General features: G+C 52.2%; 1 protein-coding gene across 3 annotated transcripts in view; it reads right to left on the bottom strand.

Annotated features, from left to right (window-relative positions):
* Positions 1-16,939, bottom strand: part of PARVB (parvin, beta) — a 182,665-nt gene that overhangs the window by 71,488 nt on the left and 94,238 nt on the right. For all 3 annotated transcript variants that reach the window (XM_011984015.1, XM_011984018.1, XM_011984016.1), the window contains one exon: positions 2,285-2,374. In XM_011984015.1, coding sequence (XP_011839405.1) covers positions 2,285-2,374 — 90 coding nt within the window. The remainder of the gene's footprint in view (positions 1-2,284; positions 2,375-16,939) is intronic.

Raw genomic sequence — 16,939 nt, 5'->3', positions numbered from 1 at the left:
GACAGGGTTTTGCCATGTTGGCCAGGCTGGTCTCGAACTCCTGAGCTCAGGTGATCCATCTGCCTCAGCCTCCCAAAGTGCTGGGATTACCGGCGTGAGCCACTACACCCAATTTTTGCATTTTTTAGTAGAGACAGGGTTTTGCCATGTTGGCCAGGCTGGTCTCGAACTCCTGAGCTCAGGTGATCCACCCGCCATGGCCTCCCAAAGTGCTGAGATTACAGGTCTGAGCCACCACGCCTGGTGGGGCTGCTGTCTTCTAACTGGAGGGAGAGGAAGCCCAGTGGACCCCGGTGTGACCTCAGGTAGCATCACCAGCTCTGGCTTCGGGTCAGCTGGCGGCTGAACTTGCATTGGCATTTCTTCTCCATAAGCTCTTGCTGGCCTGGCCTTGTCACGGAAACCACAAAAAAGGGATGAACTGGGACTTCCCTTTCAACCAGGGTTTGGAAATAAGCGGAATGTTCCACAATCGCCTTCCAGATCAGCTGGATCCCAAAACACACTTTAAGGAAAATGTGTCTTAGCTGTTACCCATTACATCAGGCGGTGAGCGCAGGGGCCTGGGCCACTTGGCAGGGCCCACCCTGTAAGCCCAGGCTGAGGGCAGCTGTGGCTGGCCCAAAGGGAGGAAGCATATTAATCATGTTTTACAATTTCTTTTTTTCTTTTTTTTCATTGAGATGTCTCGCTCTGTCACCCAGGTTGGAGTGCAGTGGTGCGATCTCGGCTCACTGCAACCTCCCCCTCCCGGGTTCAAGCGATTCTCCTGCCTCAGCCTCCAGAGTAGCTGGGACTACAGGCTAACCACACCCGGCTAATTTTTGTATTCTTAGGAGAGACGCGGTTTTGCCATGTTGGCCAGGCTGATCTCAAACTCCTGACCTCAAGTGATCCGCTCACTGTGGCCTTCCAAAGTGCTGGGATTGCAGGCGTGAGCCACAGCGCCCGGCCTGTTTTCTGTATTTTCTGGTGTGTGGCATCTCGGGGCCGTGCTGACTGGAGAGACTGCACCTCCAGGGCGAGCTAATTCCTAGAGATGGTAACCCACCCTCTCTGAGCACACCTTTCACATGTAAACCCGCTCAGAGCCTGAGCCCCAGAGCCCAGAGCCCCCAGCCATCTCTTTTCTTGGGCTCTCACGGGGCTCCTACACTCCCAGTCAATATCCTCACCCTAATCTCCCCTGGCCCTGCGGACATGCCACGCCATGCCATACCATACCATGCCATGCCACGTGGTGTGGAAGAAGGAGAGTCTTCTTCCTGAGAAGACTCAGGACAGCTCCTGCACCCCAAAGCCCACTGGTATGACTCCAACAAGCCAGGCCTAGGCCCATTCACCTAGTCTTGCCCATTCCTTCAGAGAAAACCACAGTAAGGGTATTGGGGCCGGACACAGTGGCTCATACCTATAGTCGCTGCACTTTGGGAAACCAAGACAGGAGAATTGCTTGAGCCCAGGAGTTGGAGACCAGCCTGAGTAACATGGCAAGACCCCATCTCTACAAAAAATTTAAAAAGTTAGGTGGGCATGGTGGCACATGCCTGTAGTCCCAGCTACTCAGGAGGCTAAGGCAGGAGGATCACTTGAACCTGGAAGGTCAAGGCTGCCATGAGCTTTGGATCACTGCACTCCAGCTTGGGCGACAGAGTGAGACTCTATCTCAAAAAATACACACATAAAATATAAAATAAAGGCATTGGCCCTGCTCCTTCTGCCTCTGCCTGACACTGGTGCTTTCCATGTGGCCTTTCATGGAGTGGTGTGGTGTGGTATGGCATGGTGTGGTGTGGCACAGTGTGGCATGGTATGGTATGGTGTGGCATGGCATGGCGTGGTGTGGCACAGTGTGGCATGGTATGGTGTGGCATGGCATGGTATGGCGTGGTATGGAGTGGCGTGGCATGGCGTGGTGTGTCGTGGCATGGCATGGCAAGGCATGGCATGGTGTGGCCCTGAGTGGCCTGCTACACCCCCTTTCAGAACTATGAGTTTAACAAACTATCTTTTCAACTCAGTCTTCTCCTGATCTGCTGGCTTCACCACCTGAATAATAAAACTTACGTTTTAAGACTGGGGCAGAAACCCTCAAAGAAGGACTTGCTTTTCCCAATGGACTTTTCTAAACATGACCTTGAGCTAAGAACTTAGACTCCCAAATGCCCCCAGCATCTGATCAAGAGGCCAGATCTATCAGGCTCCTCATTGGCCTCCCCAAGACCAACTTAGTGCCACAGAAGCTCAACTGTCTCAGGGCAGGGAGCGGAGGAACGCCCCGTACCGAGCTGGGTGTCTTCAGGGTGAACATCTGCCAGGGCGGGGGACATCGGTGAGTTGATGGCATTCTTGCCTTCTTCCTGCAGGTCACTCACTGTTGAGCAAAAGGAAAGAAAAACCAGGTTAGTATACACGGAGTGCCGTGGCCTCACATGTTGGCTGTGGACGCAGAGAGAAATCAATTCCTGTTTTTTCAGCATTTAACAAACATTCCTAAAAGGCCTGTTGCCCAGAAAGAGTCGGAGGGAAAAATGCTCCGAACCAAGAATACATTCTGTAGTTCTTCCCCACCCCGAATATTTCCCAGGTCTCGCTGAGCTCTGCCAGTCTGTTTTCACTGCTCTTTGAAACTCATAACTAAGACACCAAAGCTTCCAGATGTTTCCAGATCTGACCAAGGCTGCTGATGCAGACAAAGCATGGACCACAGCGATGGGGCATGAGAGTTCCACCAACTGCCCTTCCTCTGCTGGGGGGCCGCATCCTGAACCATGGCTCAATATGCTAATCCCCTCCGGTCATGCATACAGGTGAATCTGTAGTTTAAAGTGGGGTCACTGGTGATGGTCACATTCACAGGGACAGAAATATGATGGAACATCCAGGTCAGGACTGCTGGAACATGCAACAGAATCTAATAAAGAGAGCCAGAGGCTCCAAGTCAGAAACACCATGGCCTCCCGTCTCAAGGGAGTGCTGAACAGTTACAGGGTCTGGAACGCCCAGTGATTAGGGACAACCCCAGAGCCAGAAACGACCCCTCATCGCCCTGCACCAAGGAGACCCTCCAGGCCTTTCAGCCGTATCCACCAGGGAGGAACGCCCACCCACACAGACGCCAGGCACCAAAACCCTTGCTTCTGTGATGTCACACTTTTTCCACAGTCACAGCCTCAGCTCCAACTGCACGTGGGACTCCAGGTTCCAGCCCCAAGATGTGTCCATGGTGCCAGGTGGAGGTAGGGCCCTGGCCGCTTTCATGGCCCTGGTAGAGGGCCGCTGGGGAGCAGTCCCTGATCACATGCCGCAAAAGTACCCAGGCCAGTGTGCCCGGAGCTGTCCCTCCTTCTCCATGAAACGGGTTCAGAATTAAAACCGTATTTCCTCTTTTAACACCAGAGTCACCTCGAACCTTGAACACCTCCAGCTCTGGACACCCAGCCTCCACAGTGGCAGGCGATGGAGCAGCAAGGGGTGTGGCATGATGGCTCTGGAGCAGCAGGCCAGCGGGGCCCCACCTGTGCTGGCTGTGAGACCCCCAGGTACGTCCCACTCACCTCTCTGCATGTCCCTCATGTGGCATTTATAGGTAATACTGCAAAAATGCCAGGGTCTTTGGAAGGGCTAAATGTAACCAAACCATGAACGTCGAGTCCCCAGCCCAGAGCGTGGCACCTGATGGGCTCTTGGGACGCGGCCGGGGACCCAGCTTCTAGGACAACACAACCTCCCTCCCTCATAAGGACAATGGCAGTGGGGCCCCAGAATGCCAATTACCCACTCCCCACAAGGAAATATATTTGCATTTTAAACAGGTAACTTATCCTGGAGGACTGCCTGATGCAGGAGTGTCAGAGCCTAGGTACAGGTTGGGGTTAGGAAGTGTTTTGATTAGAGGGAGGTTTCGGGCACGGCTGCAGTCACTGAGTCTTGGCATTTGAGAACACCAGATGAATGAGTAAGCAAAACGTGGTCCGTGTATACCACGGAATATTATCCAGCCTTAGAAAGGAAGGATGTTCAAACCAGGCTACAGCATGGGTGAACCTTGAGAACGTTATGCTCAGTGAAATAAGCCAGACACAGAAAGTCAAACACCATACAATTCCATCCATAGGCGGTCCCTCAAGTAGGCAAATGCACAGAGGAGAATGCAGTCTGGTGGCTGCTGGGGGTAGGGGGAGGTGGCAAATAGAGAGGTAGTGTTGAACGACGGCAGAGTTTCAGTTTGGAAAGATGAAAGAGTTCTGTGGGTGAGTGGGTGGTGATGGCTGCACAATGAGAACGCACTTAATACCAGTGAACTCTGCTCTTGAAAACGGCTAAGATGGTAAAGTTTATGTTATGTCTATTTTACAACAAATTTTTTAAATAGCAAAAAAAAAAAAAAAAAGTGTAGAATCAAGGCATATTTTTAAAAGTAGAAAAATATTTGTCCAGTTTGAAAAACAACTGCACTCCAGCAGAGGGAAGAAACTACTCTATAAAAAAAAAAAAAAAAAAAAAAAAAAAAGCACGCCCTCTCCAGGTAACCCACATTCCAGCCGCAAGCCAGCCTGGCTGCCGGCACACACTGTCCTCCACCCACAGCCAGCATCCTAAGGGAAGACCCGGGCACCACTCATCGTTGAAGTTCCAAAATCCTCAGCATAACTCTGCACCAGCAGTGGACAAATATTAAATGCCTTCACGGGGAAATGATACAGGCACAGAGCTTTGAGATTCCCTCCGTCCCACCTCCCTGAAAATGCTTCAGAAGATCCCCCACAGGTCACCCAGATCAGCTGAGAAAACAGGGACCAAATTTCAGCCATTATTTGTACCACGTGACTAGTTCCAAGAAGCGTTGTAACCAGCAGAGAGTCTTAAAAGGCAGAAAGGAAACAGGGAAAAGTGATTTTTCACAGGAATCCTTGGGAATATGATAGCCCTGGAGTACAGGGGGTCTGGTGGAAGTTCCATGTCCTGGCTGGCATCATAGGAACACACGACAGGTGCAGGGAGGTCCCGTCCAGCACAGCTGCCTGCTGTGCTCACGCCGACGGCAGAGGAAGAACAAAAGACCCAGTTTCCCTACCTGTGGAGGATCATACAGGTGGTCTATGCCCAAGAGTCCTGCTGGCAAGGCCCGAGAGCTGGCACTGCACCCACGTGCCTGAGCCTGAGGGGTGGGGAGGGAGACCTCGGGGCAAGTGGTCAACGCTTCCAGGCAGCCCTGCTCACCTGATTTCAAAAACACAGAGAGGGAGGAGGAGACGAGCCGCATTTTGAAAGCCTAGAAATTGGGTCACATGAAAACAGAGATTTCCACACTGCCCTTGAACATCAAAGATGACATTAAACAGGGCCAGGGATTTTGTGACCTTAATAAATCAAAAATACGCTCACGAACACCGCCCAGGGCCTGTTCAGCAGCGCATTCTGAAGGCGCTGGTTATGCACGATGGCCTGAGGGAAGCAAAGGCTTCGGGGGCCAGGAGGAGTGGGCACAGGCTGGCAGACCCCTCGGTTGGCAGGAGGAGCCCAAGCCTGTGGCCACAGAGCCCCAGTCCAAATCTCACATTGCCACTTGCTGGTGTGTGGTCTTGGGGAAGTCCCCTCACCTCACTAAGCCTCAGTTTCCCCATCTGTAACATGGGGTGGTGGGAGTACCGCCCCACAGGAAATTCCTCACATTTCCTGAGGAATAAGGGGAATCGTGAGCACCCACACATGGCCCACAAACCACTCCCCGCGAGTGGGAGAGGCAGCTGTGGATGTACAGGGTTTCTGTGATTAGGCTCCAAGAGAGGCACAAACTGGGGGAAGAGTGACCACAAGGCAGGCAAGGTCCCCCATTCCACAGAGAAGCATGGAGGGATCCCTGGAGGAGGCAGCAATTGAACTGGCCTTGAAAGAAGGCCAGGCTAACGAAAGGGCCTTCCGGGCTCTGTGCAGAGTGCAGTGGGGACACACCAGAGCCAGCATGTCCAAAGCTGAACCCCATGAAGGTTTGACGGATGCCCTTCTGGGCCTTGCTACATTTTGCAGCCTGGGTTCCCTGAAGGACACAGCTCCTTTGCAGAGGAATTTTCAGCCTGGATCTGATCGTCATCTTCAGAGGATCGGTCTGATTTTTGGAAGGAGGGGCTGCTCTCACACCCTTGGCTTCCCCCGCCCCCAACCCTCGCCGCCTGAACGGTGCCAGTTTAGTGGCTTTCAGTGAATCTCAGGAATGTTTTGGTTTTCAAAGTACCGTCCACTTGCCAGAAAGACAAACCCTTCAAAGATATGAAGTGCCGGCTGTCTTCAGTCACAGAGAAAGGTCTGCTGGCCCGGGTGTGCTGGCAGAGGCACGCTGGCACAGGCATGCTGGCATGCATTCTCTCAGTGTCTGGAGGGTGTGGAGGGTGTGGGCTTCCAAGGGACTGGGGCTTGATTTCATGAGATGGGTGATTAAGGGAAAAAGACCGCCTTGTGCTTGTTTTCCTAAGTGTCTGCACTGTTCTAAGAAGAATGTCCCTGTCCACACGAATCCAGCAGCTGGCCACGAGGGAGCCGACGCCAACTCGTTCCCACTGCAGCAGAGTTCACCTGCAGCACCGCGCTCTGTGGCCTGCACGGGCGGCCAGGTAGGAAGAGAGAGACAGGAGGGCATTTGACAGGATGAGGGCCCCTTGGTTCACTGTCTCTGGAGATGGGCACTCCTCGCTCAGCCTGGGACGGCAGAGTGGGAAGTGCGGGCTGCAGTCACCAGATCTGAGTTTTCAAGAAAAGCTGGAAATATGGGGTTTGGTGTGGAATCTCCCCATTTATAAATGTGAGCCATTAATTCAAATTCTGTGGGCCAGCCAGAGGGCAAACAACCTCGGATTACAGGACACACATGTCCAACCCATATTGCTGACTATCCATGGGAAAGGGGAGGGCACCACTAACGTTTCCTGAACACCTACTATGTGCAGGCTACCTTCCATGCCAGCCATCCACTGTGTCTGTGTTCCTGAGTACCTACTATGTGCAGGGTACCTTCCATGCCAGCCATTCACTCTGTCTGTGAGGGAAGCCAGGCGTGGTGGCTCACGCCCGTAATTCCAGCACTCTGGGAGGCCGAGGTGGGTGAATTACCTGAGGTCAGGAGTTTGAGACCAGCCTGGCCAACATGATGAAATGCTGTCTCTACTAAAAATACAAAAGTTAGCCAGGCGTGGCGGCGGGTGCCTGCAATCCCAGCTACTTGGGCAGCTGAGGCATGAGAATCGCTTGAACCTGGGAGGTGGAGGTTGCAGTGAGCCGAGGCTGTGCCACTTCACTCCAGCCTGGCAACAGAGCGAGACTCCGACTGTCTCAAAAATAATAATAATAATAATAATAAATAAACGAGTCTGTGAGGGAGTAGCTGGTCCTGTGCTGTTAGATGTGAAGCCCCAGAGTCAGGACTAAAGCCATTTCTACCTGATCTTGCACCTCACTGTGCCCTACTAAATCCTACCTATCTTCAACCTCATCTTACTGGCCACCTCCTCCAAGAAGCCCTCCTGGGTGTTCCCCTCTCCCCAGCTCAAGCCACACAGCTATGTAACTATCTCCTTCCTGAACTTCCCTTCCTGCCAGTGCCAACCCAGTTCCTGCACATAGTAGGCCTTTTAATATATTCAAGGAGCAGCACAACAGAGGGCTTAGAACCCCAGAGCCAGGCTGCTGGTTTTGGAGCCCAGCTTGACCACTGAAAAGGTGTGTGATCTTGGGCAAGCTACTTGACGGCTCTGTATGCCTCAGTTTCCATCTGTGAAGTGGGGCCTAACACACCTCAGAGAGATCACAAAGATTCAAGGAGACACGCACTCGGCACAGTCACTGGCCCGCAGCAACCCCTCGGGAGGCGTCAGCTTTGAGTGGCTGTAATGGTGGAGAATGTGCAGCTTCCAAAGGCTCCACCCAAAGATTGGGCAAGGTTTAAAAAAAAACACCATCGCTCCTGATTTGGAATTATAAGAACATAAAAGGAAAGAAAGAGAATCAAACACTAAAAGCATGTCATAAAAACCCTGCCATTTATACCTCAGGCCAAACGCGAAGGTTCCATCTTTGATTTTTTTTTTTTTAATTTTCTTCTTTGTATGGTTGTATTTATTTATGCCCAGGCTCTTTCTCAAAAAAAAAAAAAAAAAAAAGATTTTCAGGCAGTTTTTTTTCCCCCTTTTGATATTATTAGGAAAACAACTTTGAAAGCAGGCTGGTTTAAAGAACAAGGTTACCTTAATGGAGAGAAGAAATCTGAAAACGCCAAGGCTGATCGGCGTCGTGCTCCACCAGGGGAACCAGGGCAGGACACGGGGGGATGGCGAGGCACCCCTGCAACGATGGGCCCAACAGCCTCACCAGGGTCTTGCCTGGAGGGTCTGGCCCAGACACAAAGGCCCAAGGGAGGCTGAGCCACAGGACCTGGGGGGCCGGAGCGATGGCATCTCCATTTTCTGACACTTTTCTAAGCATGTCATCTCAACACAGCCGAGTTGCTTTGCCACCTATGGGGATTTTCTACACCATCCATGCAATTCCTGGTTTTCACAGAGCACAAAAGATCGGGGGAGAAATTTCAGAGGGCCCCGTCTGAACCAGGATCAAAGAGAAAACCCCAACAAAAACAGCCATTCTCCATCCCCGCACATCTAAAAGAACTTGAAAATAGCAGGAAAGCTGCCTCCATTTTAAACACTTAACCAGCCCCTTTCAAGCCCTACCCACTTCTAGTTACAACTGATCCCACTCAAAGAAGCAGAGTGGTCTGTGGAGCTTGCGGGAGGATAAAGGAGGAGAAAGAAAGGTGCGGCTCCGTGCCAATTCACGCCACCGGCTCCTCTTCCCAGCAGGGGAGGGGGCACTGGGATCCTTCGCTCGTGCTTAAGAGGAACCCAAAGACATCTCTGTCAAATGAGGTTTCCCAGGCCTTTGCCAGGAGATGACAGCTTTCTATGAATTTTCCAACTTCCATCTGTACTCAGAGGGGCGTGGTTCCTTCGCAGAAGCTGTAATTTATCAGAATAATTAAATTCATCAGGCACGAAGGTCTTCTTAACAGAGCAGTTCTTCTAAAAATAAGTCCAGTTGTACTTCGGTGAAGATCTCACAGCTCAGTGGAGTGAAAATAAGACCTAAGTAAAATCTAAATAAGAATAAAAATATCATCGGCCTCGGCAGCTGGGAGGAGATGCTGTTGGGCAGTCTTTTCTGACATCCAGAGAGAAGGTGAGTAGAAGGAGCCGTGGATCATAATTCAAAGGGCTGAGCTGTTGCTGGCATATCACACGTGCAAAGGCCTTGAAATGTGAGGCCTGGCCCTCCCCAGGAGGTTACGAACTCCAAGTCCAATCTCCAAGTGTTTTGGGATTACAAATTGGAGGAATAACAAAATGTCTTGCCTAGGGTAAAAGGCAGCAAAGGCTAAACGGTGCCAGAGAGCAGCTGCTCCTCCTGGCCCAGATATGGAAAAGAGGGAAAGGACTTCCAGTGATCCATGGAGCACAACGTACATGAGAGTGCTTCTTGACCTTTCAAGTGGCAGATGTAGTTTGTTTTTACTGAGAAATGGATGTGGGCCTTGTCATGTGGGATGCCGGCCCGGAGTAATGAGCTCGGTGTATTTACGTCCATTTAACTCACTGTTATCTCCAAGTCAAGGACGAGTTTCTGAACGGTGCTGACGAGACCAGAGGAGTAAGAAGGCCCCGACTGTGGCCAAAACCAGAAGGATCGCTCAGCTTGAACGTCTGATTTATGGGACTTGTTCTGCTGGAGCCAAAGGTTCCAGTCCATTTCTCAAGATGAAATAAGTTCAGAAGCTAAAAGAAATGTGTGAACATTTCAATAAGGTAAAAATCCAAAGAGGGTCAACAGGTGGCGCGGACTCCACATCAAGAGCACACAGCTGAAGCCCTGTCCTGTTCAGGTGGCAGCGATCCTTGGGCATGACAGCCTGCTGATCTAACAAATACTGGCAGCTGGATGCCAAAGGGCTGGGCATGGGGCTGGGCAGGCCCTGCCCTTGCCCTGTGGAGAGTCTGCATGTAGCCGAGGGAAGATGTATCCTGGTCACTTCCACCCAGCAGCCGACCTCGCACCTGGCACAGAAGGCTCACGAAGGATTCAATGCACAATTAATTAAGTGCAATACATAGCATGGTGTTGAGATTTTTTTAAAAAGCAAAAGCAGGCTGGGTCAGGTGCACTGACTCACACCTATAATCCCAGCACTTCGGGGGGCTGAGGCGGGTGGATGGCTTGAGTTCCGGAGTTCGAGACCAGCCTGAGCAACAAGGCAAAACCCCATCTCTACACAAAATACAAAAATTAGCCAGGAGTGGTGGCATGAATCTGTAGTCCCAGCTACCCAGGAGGCTGGGAAGAGAGCTTGAAGCCAAGAAGCAGAGGTTGCAGTGAGCCAGGATGACGCCACTGCACTCCAGCCTAGATGACAGAGCCAGATCCTGTCTCAAAAAATTAAAAAAAAAAACAAAACACATATTGTAGAACAATACGGCAAAGGCTGGGTGTGGTGGTGCACATCTGTGGTCTCAGTTACTTGGAGCTGGGGTGGGAGGATCACTCGAGCCCAGGGGTTCAAGTCCACCCTGGGCAACATGGTGAGACACTTTAAAATAGATACAGCATGATATTTATGTAAAAAAATACAACTAGAAAACTCAGCACTATGTATTTCTATGTGTATGTATCAAAATTCACAGAAAAAGGAATGAAAAGGCACGCTCCAGAATGACAAGAGCAGCATTACTGCTACAAGGGCCCAGTGGCTGAAAGTAAGGAGGAGACAGAGGGAGCCTTTGCCACCAGACTGTGTTCTTGTGCTCCTTTTGAAATAAAAATAAAGCTACAAGAATGGAAAATAAACAGATGCCCTGGCAGAGTTATGTACAGAGTGCAGTGGGGGCCCTAAAGGAAGTGGCAGCCAATTCTACAGGGAAGGACGCAAACTGGGTTCAACCAAAGAAATGGCTCTGAGACCCAGAAGGAGCCTCGGGTCTTTCCCGGCAGCACTGGCAGCCTCAGGGGACACAGTGAGCTACTATGAGGGAGGGAGGAAGCCGGGGAGGGAAAGCCCTGTACGGTCTCACCCCTACAGATGACTACGGAATAATAACTGGACTCTGAGACTACGGGTGATAGCAAAGGCCCTGGCATGAGTGTCTGTGCCAAGAACACAGAGGAAAGAATCAAGATGCCAGACCTACGGGCACCCTTGGCAGACTCATGCCCTATTCTTGGGATGGCCAGCGGGGCTCTCTCACCAGGACGGCCACCTTGGCCCCTGCAGGCCCTGCCCTAAACTCTTCCCACCCCAGCCCAGCCTCTCCCCTTCAAGAGGTGACTGTTCTGGACACCATTGCTTTTCTTCCCCAGCATCCATTGATCCTTTCAGGCAAACAAGACTCAGCCTCCCTCAGAGAGAGCTGCCCCTCCTGCCACCATGCTCGGGCCTTGTAGTTCAGCTCTGGGGTGGAGCAGGCATCCCAGGACAAAGCTGGCTGGCACACTGGCCTCCCAGGAACACAGTCAGGGATGGGCATGGCCCAGTTAGAGCTAATGAGCTGCACTGATTCTTTACCAGGAATAGAGAATGAGACAGGCACTTTTTCCCACTGGCCTTGACCCAGAAAGGATGCGGGTTGAAGCCATCCCATCATCTTACCACCATACAGAGCCTGGAGATGAAGGCACCAGATTGAAAGAGCTCAGGGAAGGAGAGAACAGAATCTAGGATCTAGCAACACCTTCTATGTGCTGGATCAAGCCTTACCTGAGGCCATCCAACCCCATGGACCATTCTATCAAATGCAACAGTGAATTCTGTTTTGCTTTCAAGCCATTTTGAGTTGGGCTTTCTGTCCTTTGCAAACTGAGAGAGTCCTGTCTGATGCAGAAGTCCTTCCAATACACAAAGCTGGCATTGGTCATACTCAGCTGTGGCACACCTCACAGCTCCCACTGGCTCGAGGGTAAAACGCAAACCCTTCATACTGGTGCCCAATGACTCTTAATGAGTGGACCTCTCCTCTCATCAATCCAGCTGCAGCTCCCATGCTTCCACCCTCATCATCTGATGAGGCTATTCCAGGCTACTTCTGTAGGTCATATCTCTGCCCCTCTGCCTTGACTGTCCTCATAACCTGAAATACCCTTCACTTTAGATCAGTTGGCTCCACCCATTTCCCAGCTGTCTGGAAAGTACTCTCTGCACATCCCCTATCCCTGGGTGCAGTTCGGGCCCCTCCCCTGGTTTCCCACAGCTCCCCATGCACATGACAAGGACAAACCCTATTCCCCGATCATGGGATTGTCGGTGTGCTCACCTCCCTGCATGCCCCCGACCTTGCAAGGAGTGCACAGGGGCCAGGTCCCATTCATGACCATGGCCTCGCATCCTGCATAAAACCTGGCACATGGATAACGGCTCTGTCAATATCTGTGGAATGAATGAATGAATGAATGAACACAAATGCTAAGCTTATGTAGGCCAAATGGAGCTACATAGATAACTGCTGCAAGAGAAAGTCAGGGAACTGAAACAGACGGCTCTCGCACAGCATCCCACCTCCAGCCACTTAATTGGGTGGAAAAAGAGGGTTTCCATTAAGGTTTCCATTAGCCTGGCAGTCATGGGTCACCAGGAACCCAATTGCCCTGATGTGGCCATGCAGAGGCTGATGGGCTCAGGAGGAAGGAGTGCGCCCGCAATTAGGGACTTGCTGGTACAAGCGGCCCCGGAGCTGACATCCCCCCAACCTCACCTCCTAGGGTGTGCATTTCGACCAGCCACCTGCTGCAGGAATCCAAAATACAGACCACCGAGATGGAAGGAGCCCATCTGGCTCAGGGAAACTCGGTCTTCTGAATACCAAAAGTTACTTACGTAGAAATGTAAAAAAAGCTCCGAAGCCCATGTTAAACAGATGATTCCCTCGGCCCAGAAACACAGTCTTCCCTTCCCCTTTGTCCCTGGGGTGATCAGGAAACTGTCAGAACCACAGAAAAATACACTGTCTGTGGGAAGGAGAATAGGAAGAAAGATTTCTAGGTGCGTGATAAAATGTCAGCTTTACCATCTAACCCACCCGGGCAAGAAACCGGGGCACGGAGGGGCCGGCGGGCTTCTCGTCCATAAAGGAGGGCGCAGGCTTTAGAGACAAGTGACGATCTGATTGGTTTCTCAGACTGAAAGCCACGTGGGTCAGCTTCTTCAATTTCCCCCTCCAGTTGTATCAGGTGGAATCCTCAGAGGCCGCCACAGGGGTTAGACCTATGAGAGCCGGGGCGTCTGCACCAGCTTCTGCTGGGTCTCAGGCCTCCTGACCTTTGCCCTTTCCCAGCCCACCCCACAGTGTCTCGAGACTTCACTCCCAGAACACAGTCTCGTCAAGTCACTCCTCTGCTCCCAGACCACTCCAGTCTTCCCCTGACTCCAAAAATAAAAGTGCAACCCCTCCCCCACACATCACATGTTGTCTGCCCCCTGGCCTGGCTGACCTTTCTAGCACCTTCTTCTGCTCCTTCCAACTTAACCCTGCCTCCTGCCTTCCCCAGAACAGCTAGGGGCCACCATGCCTTTGCTCACACTGTGACCTCCTCCCTAGCAGCACATTCTGCAACCTCTGCAAGAGGAACCAACACTTGGTACCTTCAGGGTCCGCCACAAACATCCCCTCTACCATGCCCCTTCCAGCAGCCACCTGCCCCTCCTCCAAATCCCCCAGCCCAGGGTCAGCACTGGTCCAGACAGAAGATCAGAGGGAACAGAGGCTTTGGAGGTTCCCAGCAGAAAGGCCACGTGACCTTGGCCACGCACTTCAACTCCTGAAATCCTTTACAGTCTTTTCAGCGAGGGTCAGTGACCGGCCCCGATCATAAGGCTGTCGTGACAATGAACTTAATAAGGTGGTGAGTGCTGAGAAGTCGTTAACTGGTAAACATCAGGCCTCTCTTCTCTCTTTGTCCCCATCCTCAGCACCTGTGCTGGGTTCCAGTGTGGCGTGATTTAGGGTCATCCACTCAACAAGGGCTGGCCTGAGTGGAACCGAGGCCAGCGTGAGTCCCGAGTTATCTGCCAGTGCATTTATCTGCCAATGTGGAGCCCTGGGCAGCCTCGCTGAGCCTCGGCTGGGCCATATTGGGGGCCACATGCCCCCAGGTCAGCAACGGTCTGAGAATCTAGAGATGAAACCCACCTCAGCACAACCCGGGCAGGATCTGATCTCGATGAACCTGAACTGACAGCTCAGGCATCACCACAAACGGTTGCGTACGGTCCCTGGGCATTTAAAGCCGACACTAATTAGGCTGAATGATTATGTAACAGAATCCAACTCCACACAAACATCAGATGGCTGCGGGACGGTGTGGGTGGCACAGCCTGACCCCCTGGCGCCGATTCCAAATAGTGCAAAGGGCTCCCAAAGTCCACGGGCACGAGCCAGGGTCAGAACCGGGAAAACCACACCAACGACGGGCCACCCAGGGGGTGGAAGCTGGGGAGCCTGCAGGGGACTCGGAAGCGACCCTCTAGGGACTCAAGTGATACTGGAATGCAGCTGTGTGGCAGAGGGCAGGACGCAGAGCAGGCCTAGCTCAGGCCATCGGGCTGCTCCCTGGGGACCTTGGCGGCAGACTCGGGGCACCATCCCTTAAACCTGAAGTCACTTCTCCCCAGGTGGCTTCTCAGAATGGCTTAGCACAGCGGCCGCTGGCTCGAGGGCTGTGTGAGGGTGTCAGAACCCCCACCCTCTGTCTTCCTCAGCCCGGTGATTTAAGGGGCTCACGGGAAGTAGCCAGGGATGTGTTAATTGCTTGATCATTTTGGAAACAGCTGTGTCCCATAAGCCTCCTCCCTCCTTGAGTCTCTGTGTCTCCTCTTTATCCCAAAGAACACCTGAAAAGGTGACTTCTCGATCCTGCCACCATCCCTAAAATACAAAAAGTTGCTGAAGTATAAACACAAAAAAAGCTCCGAAGCCCATGTTAAACAGATGATTCCCTTGGCCCAGAAACGCGGTCTTTTCTTCGCCTTTGTCCCTGGGGTGATCAGAAAAATGTTAGAACCACAGAAAAATGAATCCTCTGTGGGAAGGAGAATAGGAAGAAAGACTTCCAGGTGCACAGCAAAATGTCAGGTTGACCATCTAACCCACCTGGGCGAGAAACCGGGGCATGGAGGGGCCGGTTTCTTTGTAGAGCTTCTCATCTACAAAGGAGGATACATGCTTTAGAGACAAGTGACGATCTGACTGGTTTCTCAGACTGAAAGCCACGTGAGTCAGCTTTTTGTTGTTGTTGTTGTTGTTGTTGTTGTTGTTGATGAGACAGAGTCTTGCTCTGTCGCCCAGGCTGGAGTGCAGTGGCTCCACCTTGGCTCACTGCAACCTCCACCCACCTCCCAGATTCAAGTGATTCTCCTGCCTCGGCCTCCTGAGTAGCTGGGATTACAAGCGTACACAGTCACACCCGGCTAATTTTTGTATTTTTAGTAGAGACGAGGTTTCACCATGTTGGCCAGGCTGATCTTGAACTCCTGATTTCAAGTGATCCACCTGCCTTGGCCTCCCAAAGTGCTGGGATTACAGGCACCAGCCACCGCACCCAGCCAGCTTAATTCCTCCCTTCAATTGCCACCCTTCAGTAGCACTGGAACCTACCACCCAACGCCCCCACCTTACAGTGAACAAATAGTAGGACACACATCCCCAAAGCCAGCCTCCCCCGCCCCCCAAAAGAGCTATCCCGTTTGCCCACCGTTTTCTCGGCCCCTCACCCTCAGCTCCAGTGCCCAGCAGCCACCACCCCCTGACCATTCTCAACCTAATCCCTTAGCAAGTCCTCTGCCTCTGTGATTTTCAGAGGCTGCGTCTGTCACATTCCTGCCAACCCATCACACTGGCTTTCAGGGGGTACTTCCAAATGATTTCAGTCACTGGTCATGAAATCTGTCACTAGTTAATAATGAGGAGAAAAGAGCCTCGAGGCAGCAGAAGGTGGGGGTGGGGTGTGAAGCCCAAAAGAAACAATTCTCAGAAGACGATACCAACCCTTCCCCTGGCGTGTGCCACCGTCACCACCCCTCCGAGCCCAGCCATTTGCCAGCAAGCTGCACAGCGAGCCCCACCGAGCAGGGGACAATGGAACCCGCTGCTCGCTTCCAGCAGCAGACGAGCCCCAAGAGACTGCCAGGCTCTTAGAGAAATGCACTTCATAAAGGGAAGCAGAAACAGCCATGCAGAAGCTAAGTGTGGTGAAGCACATTCACTGGTTCCCGAGTTGTGAAACTCGTATTAATTAATCTGATTGGTAATGTCCCAATGTATCCAGGGAAGTCCAAAGCATTGTCTGCTGAGAAAATAAGAAGATTAAATCATTAAGTCATTAGAAAAAAAAAAAAAAATAGGCTCTACTGTGCACCTGCCGTAGAAACGGGGACGTGGGAAAGGCCAGAAGGACGGTGCCCTCTAGCGGCTGTCTCCCCTGCAGAAGCGACACAGACCCGACCATGAAAGCTTCCCCCAACAGGAGGACCCGGCCTGCTTCGGAGACAGGCCCCTTTCAAAAGCAGGTGGCTTTGGGGAGTGCTGGAAGCCATCGTCCTCTGGCTCTGGCAGCTCAGTTACCCCCCGAGATACTCAAAGAGCCACAGTGGTGCTGCCTTGGGCCCCAGTGCACACACACAGCTCTACCCATCAGGAACAGATGCAATGCCCACAGCAGCAAAGGAGAAAGGTCTCCACAGCCCACAGGGGTCCCCACACCCCTGCTGGAGACTGAGCCTTTGGAGGAACAGCTGCAAACGAGGGAGGGAGGGCTGACGGCAGGTGGAGTCCCTCCGTGACCCCACAAAGCAGGTCAGGTTCCCCACTCCCCACACCCGTTCCCATTCCTCTCCTTTTGAGGCACTATTGGT

This window comes from Mandrillus leucophaeus, unplaced genomic scaffold (genome assembly GCF_000951045.1).
Source record: "Mandrillus leucophaeus isolate KB7577 unplaced genomic scaffold, Mleu.le_1.0 Scaffold26, whole genome shotgun sequence".
Lineage (NCBI taxonomy): Eukaryota > Metazoa > Chordata > Mammalia > Primates > Cercopithecidae > Mandrillus > Mandrillus leucophaeus.
This window is presented reverse-complemented; position numbering and strand designations above follow the sequence as displayed.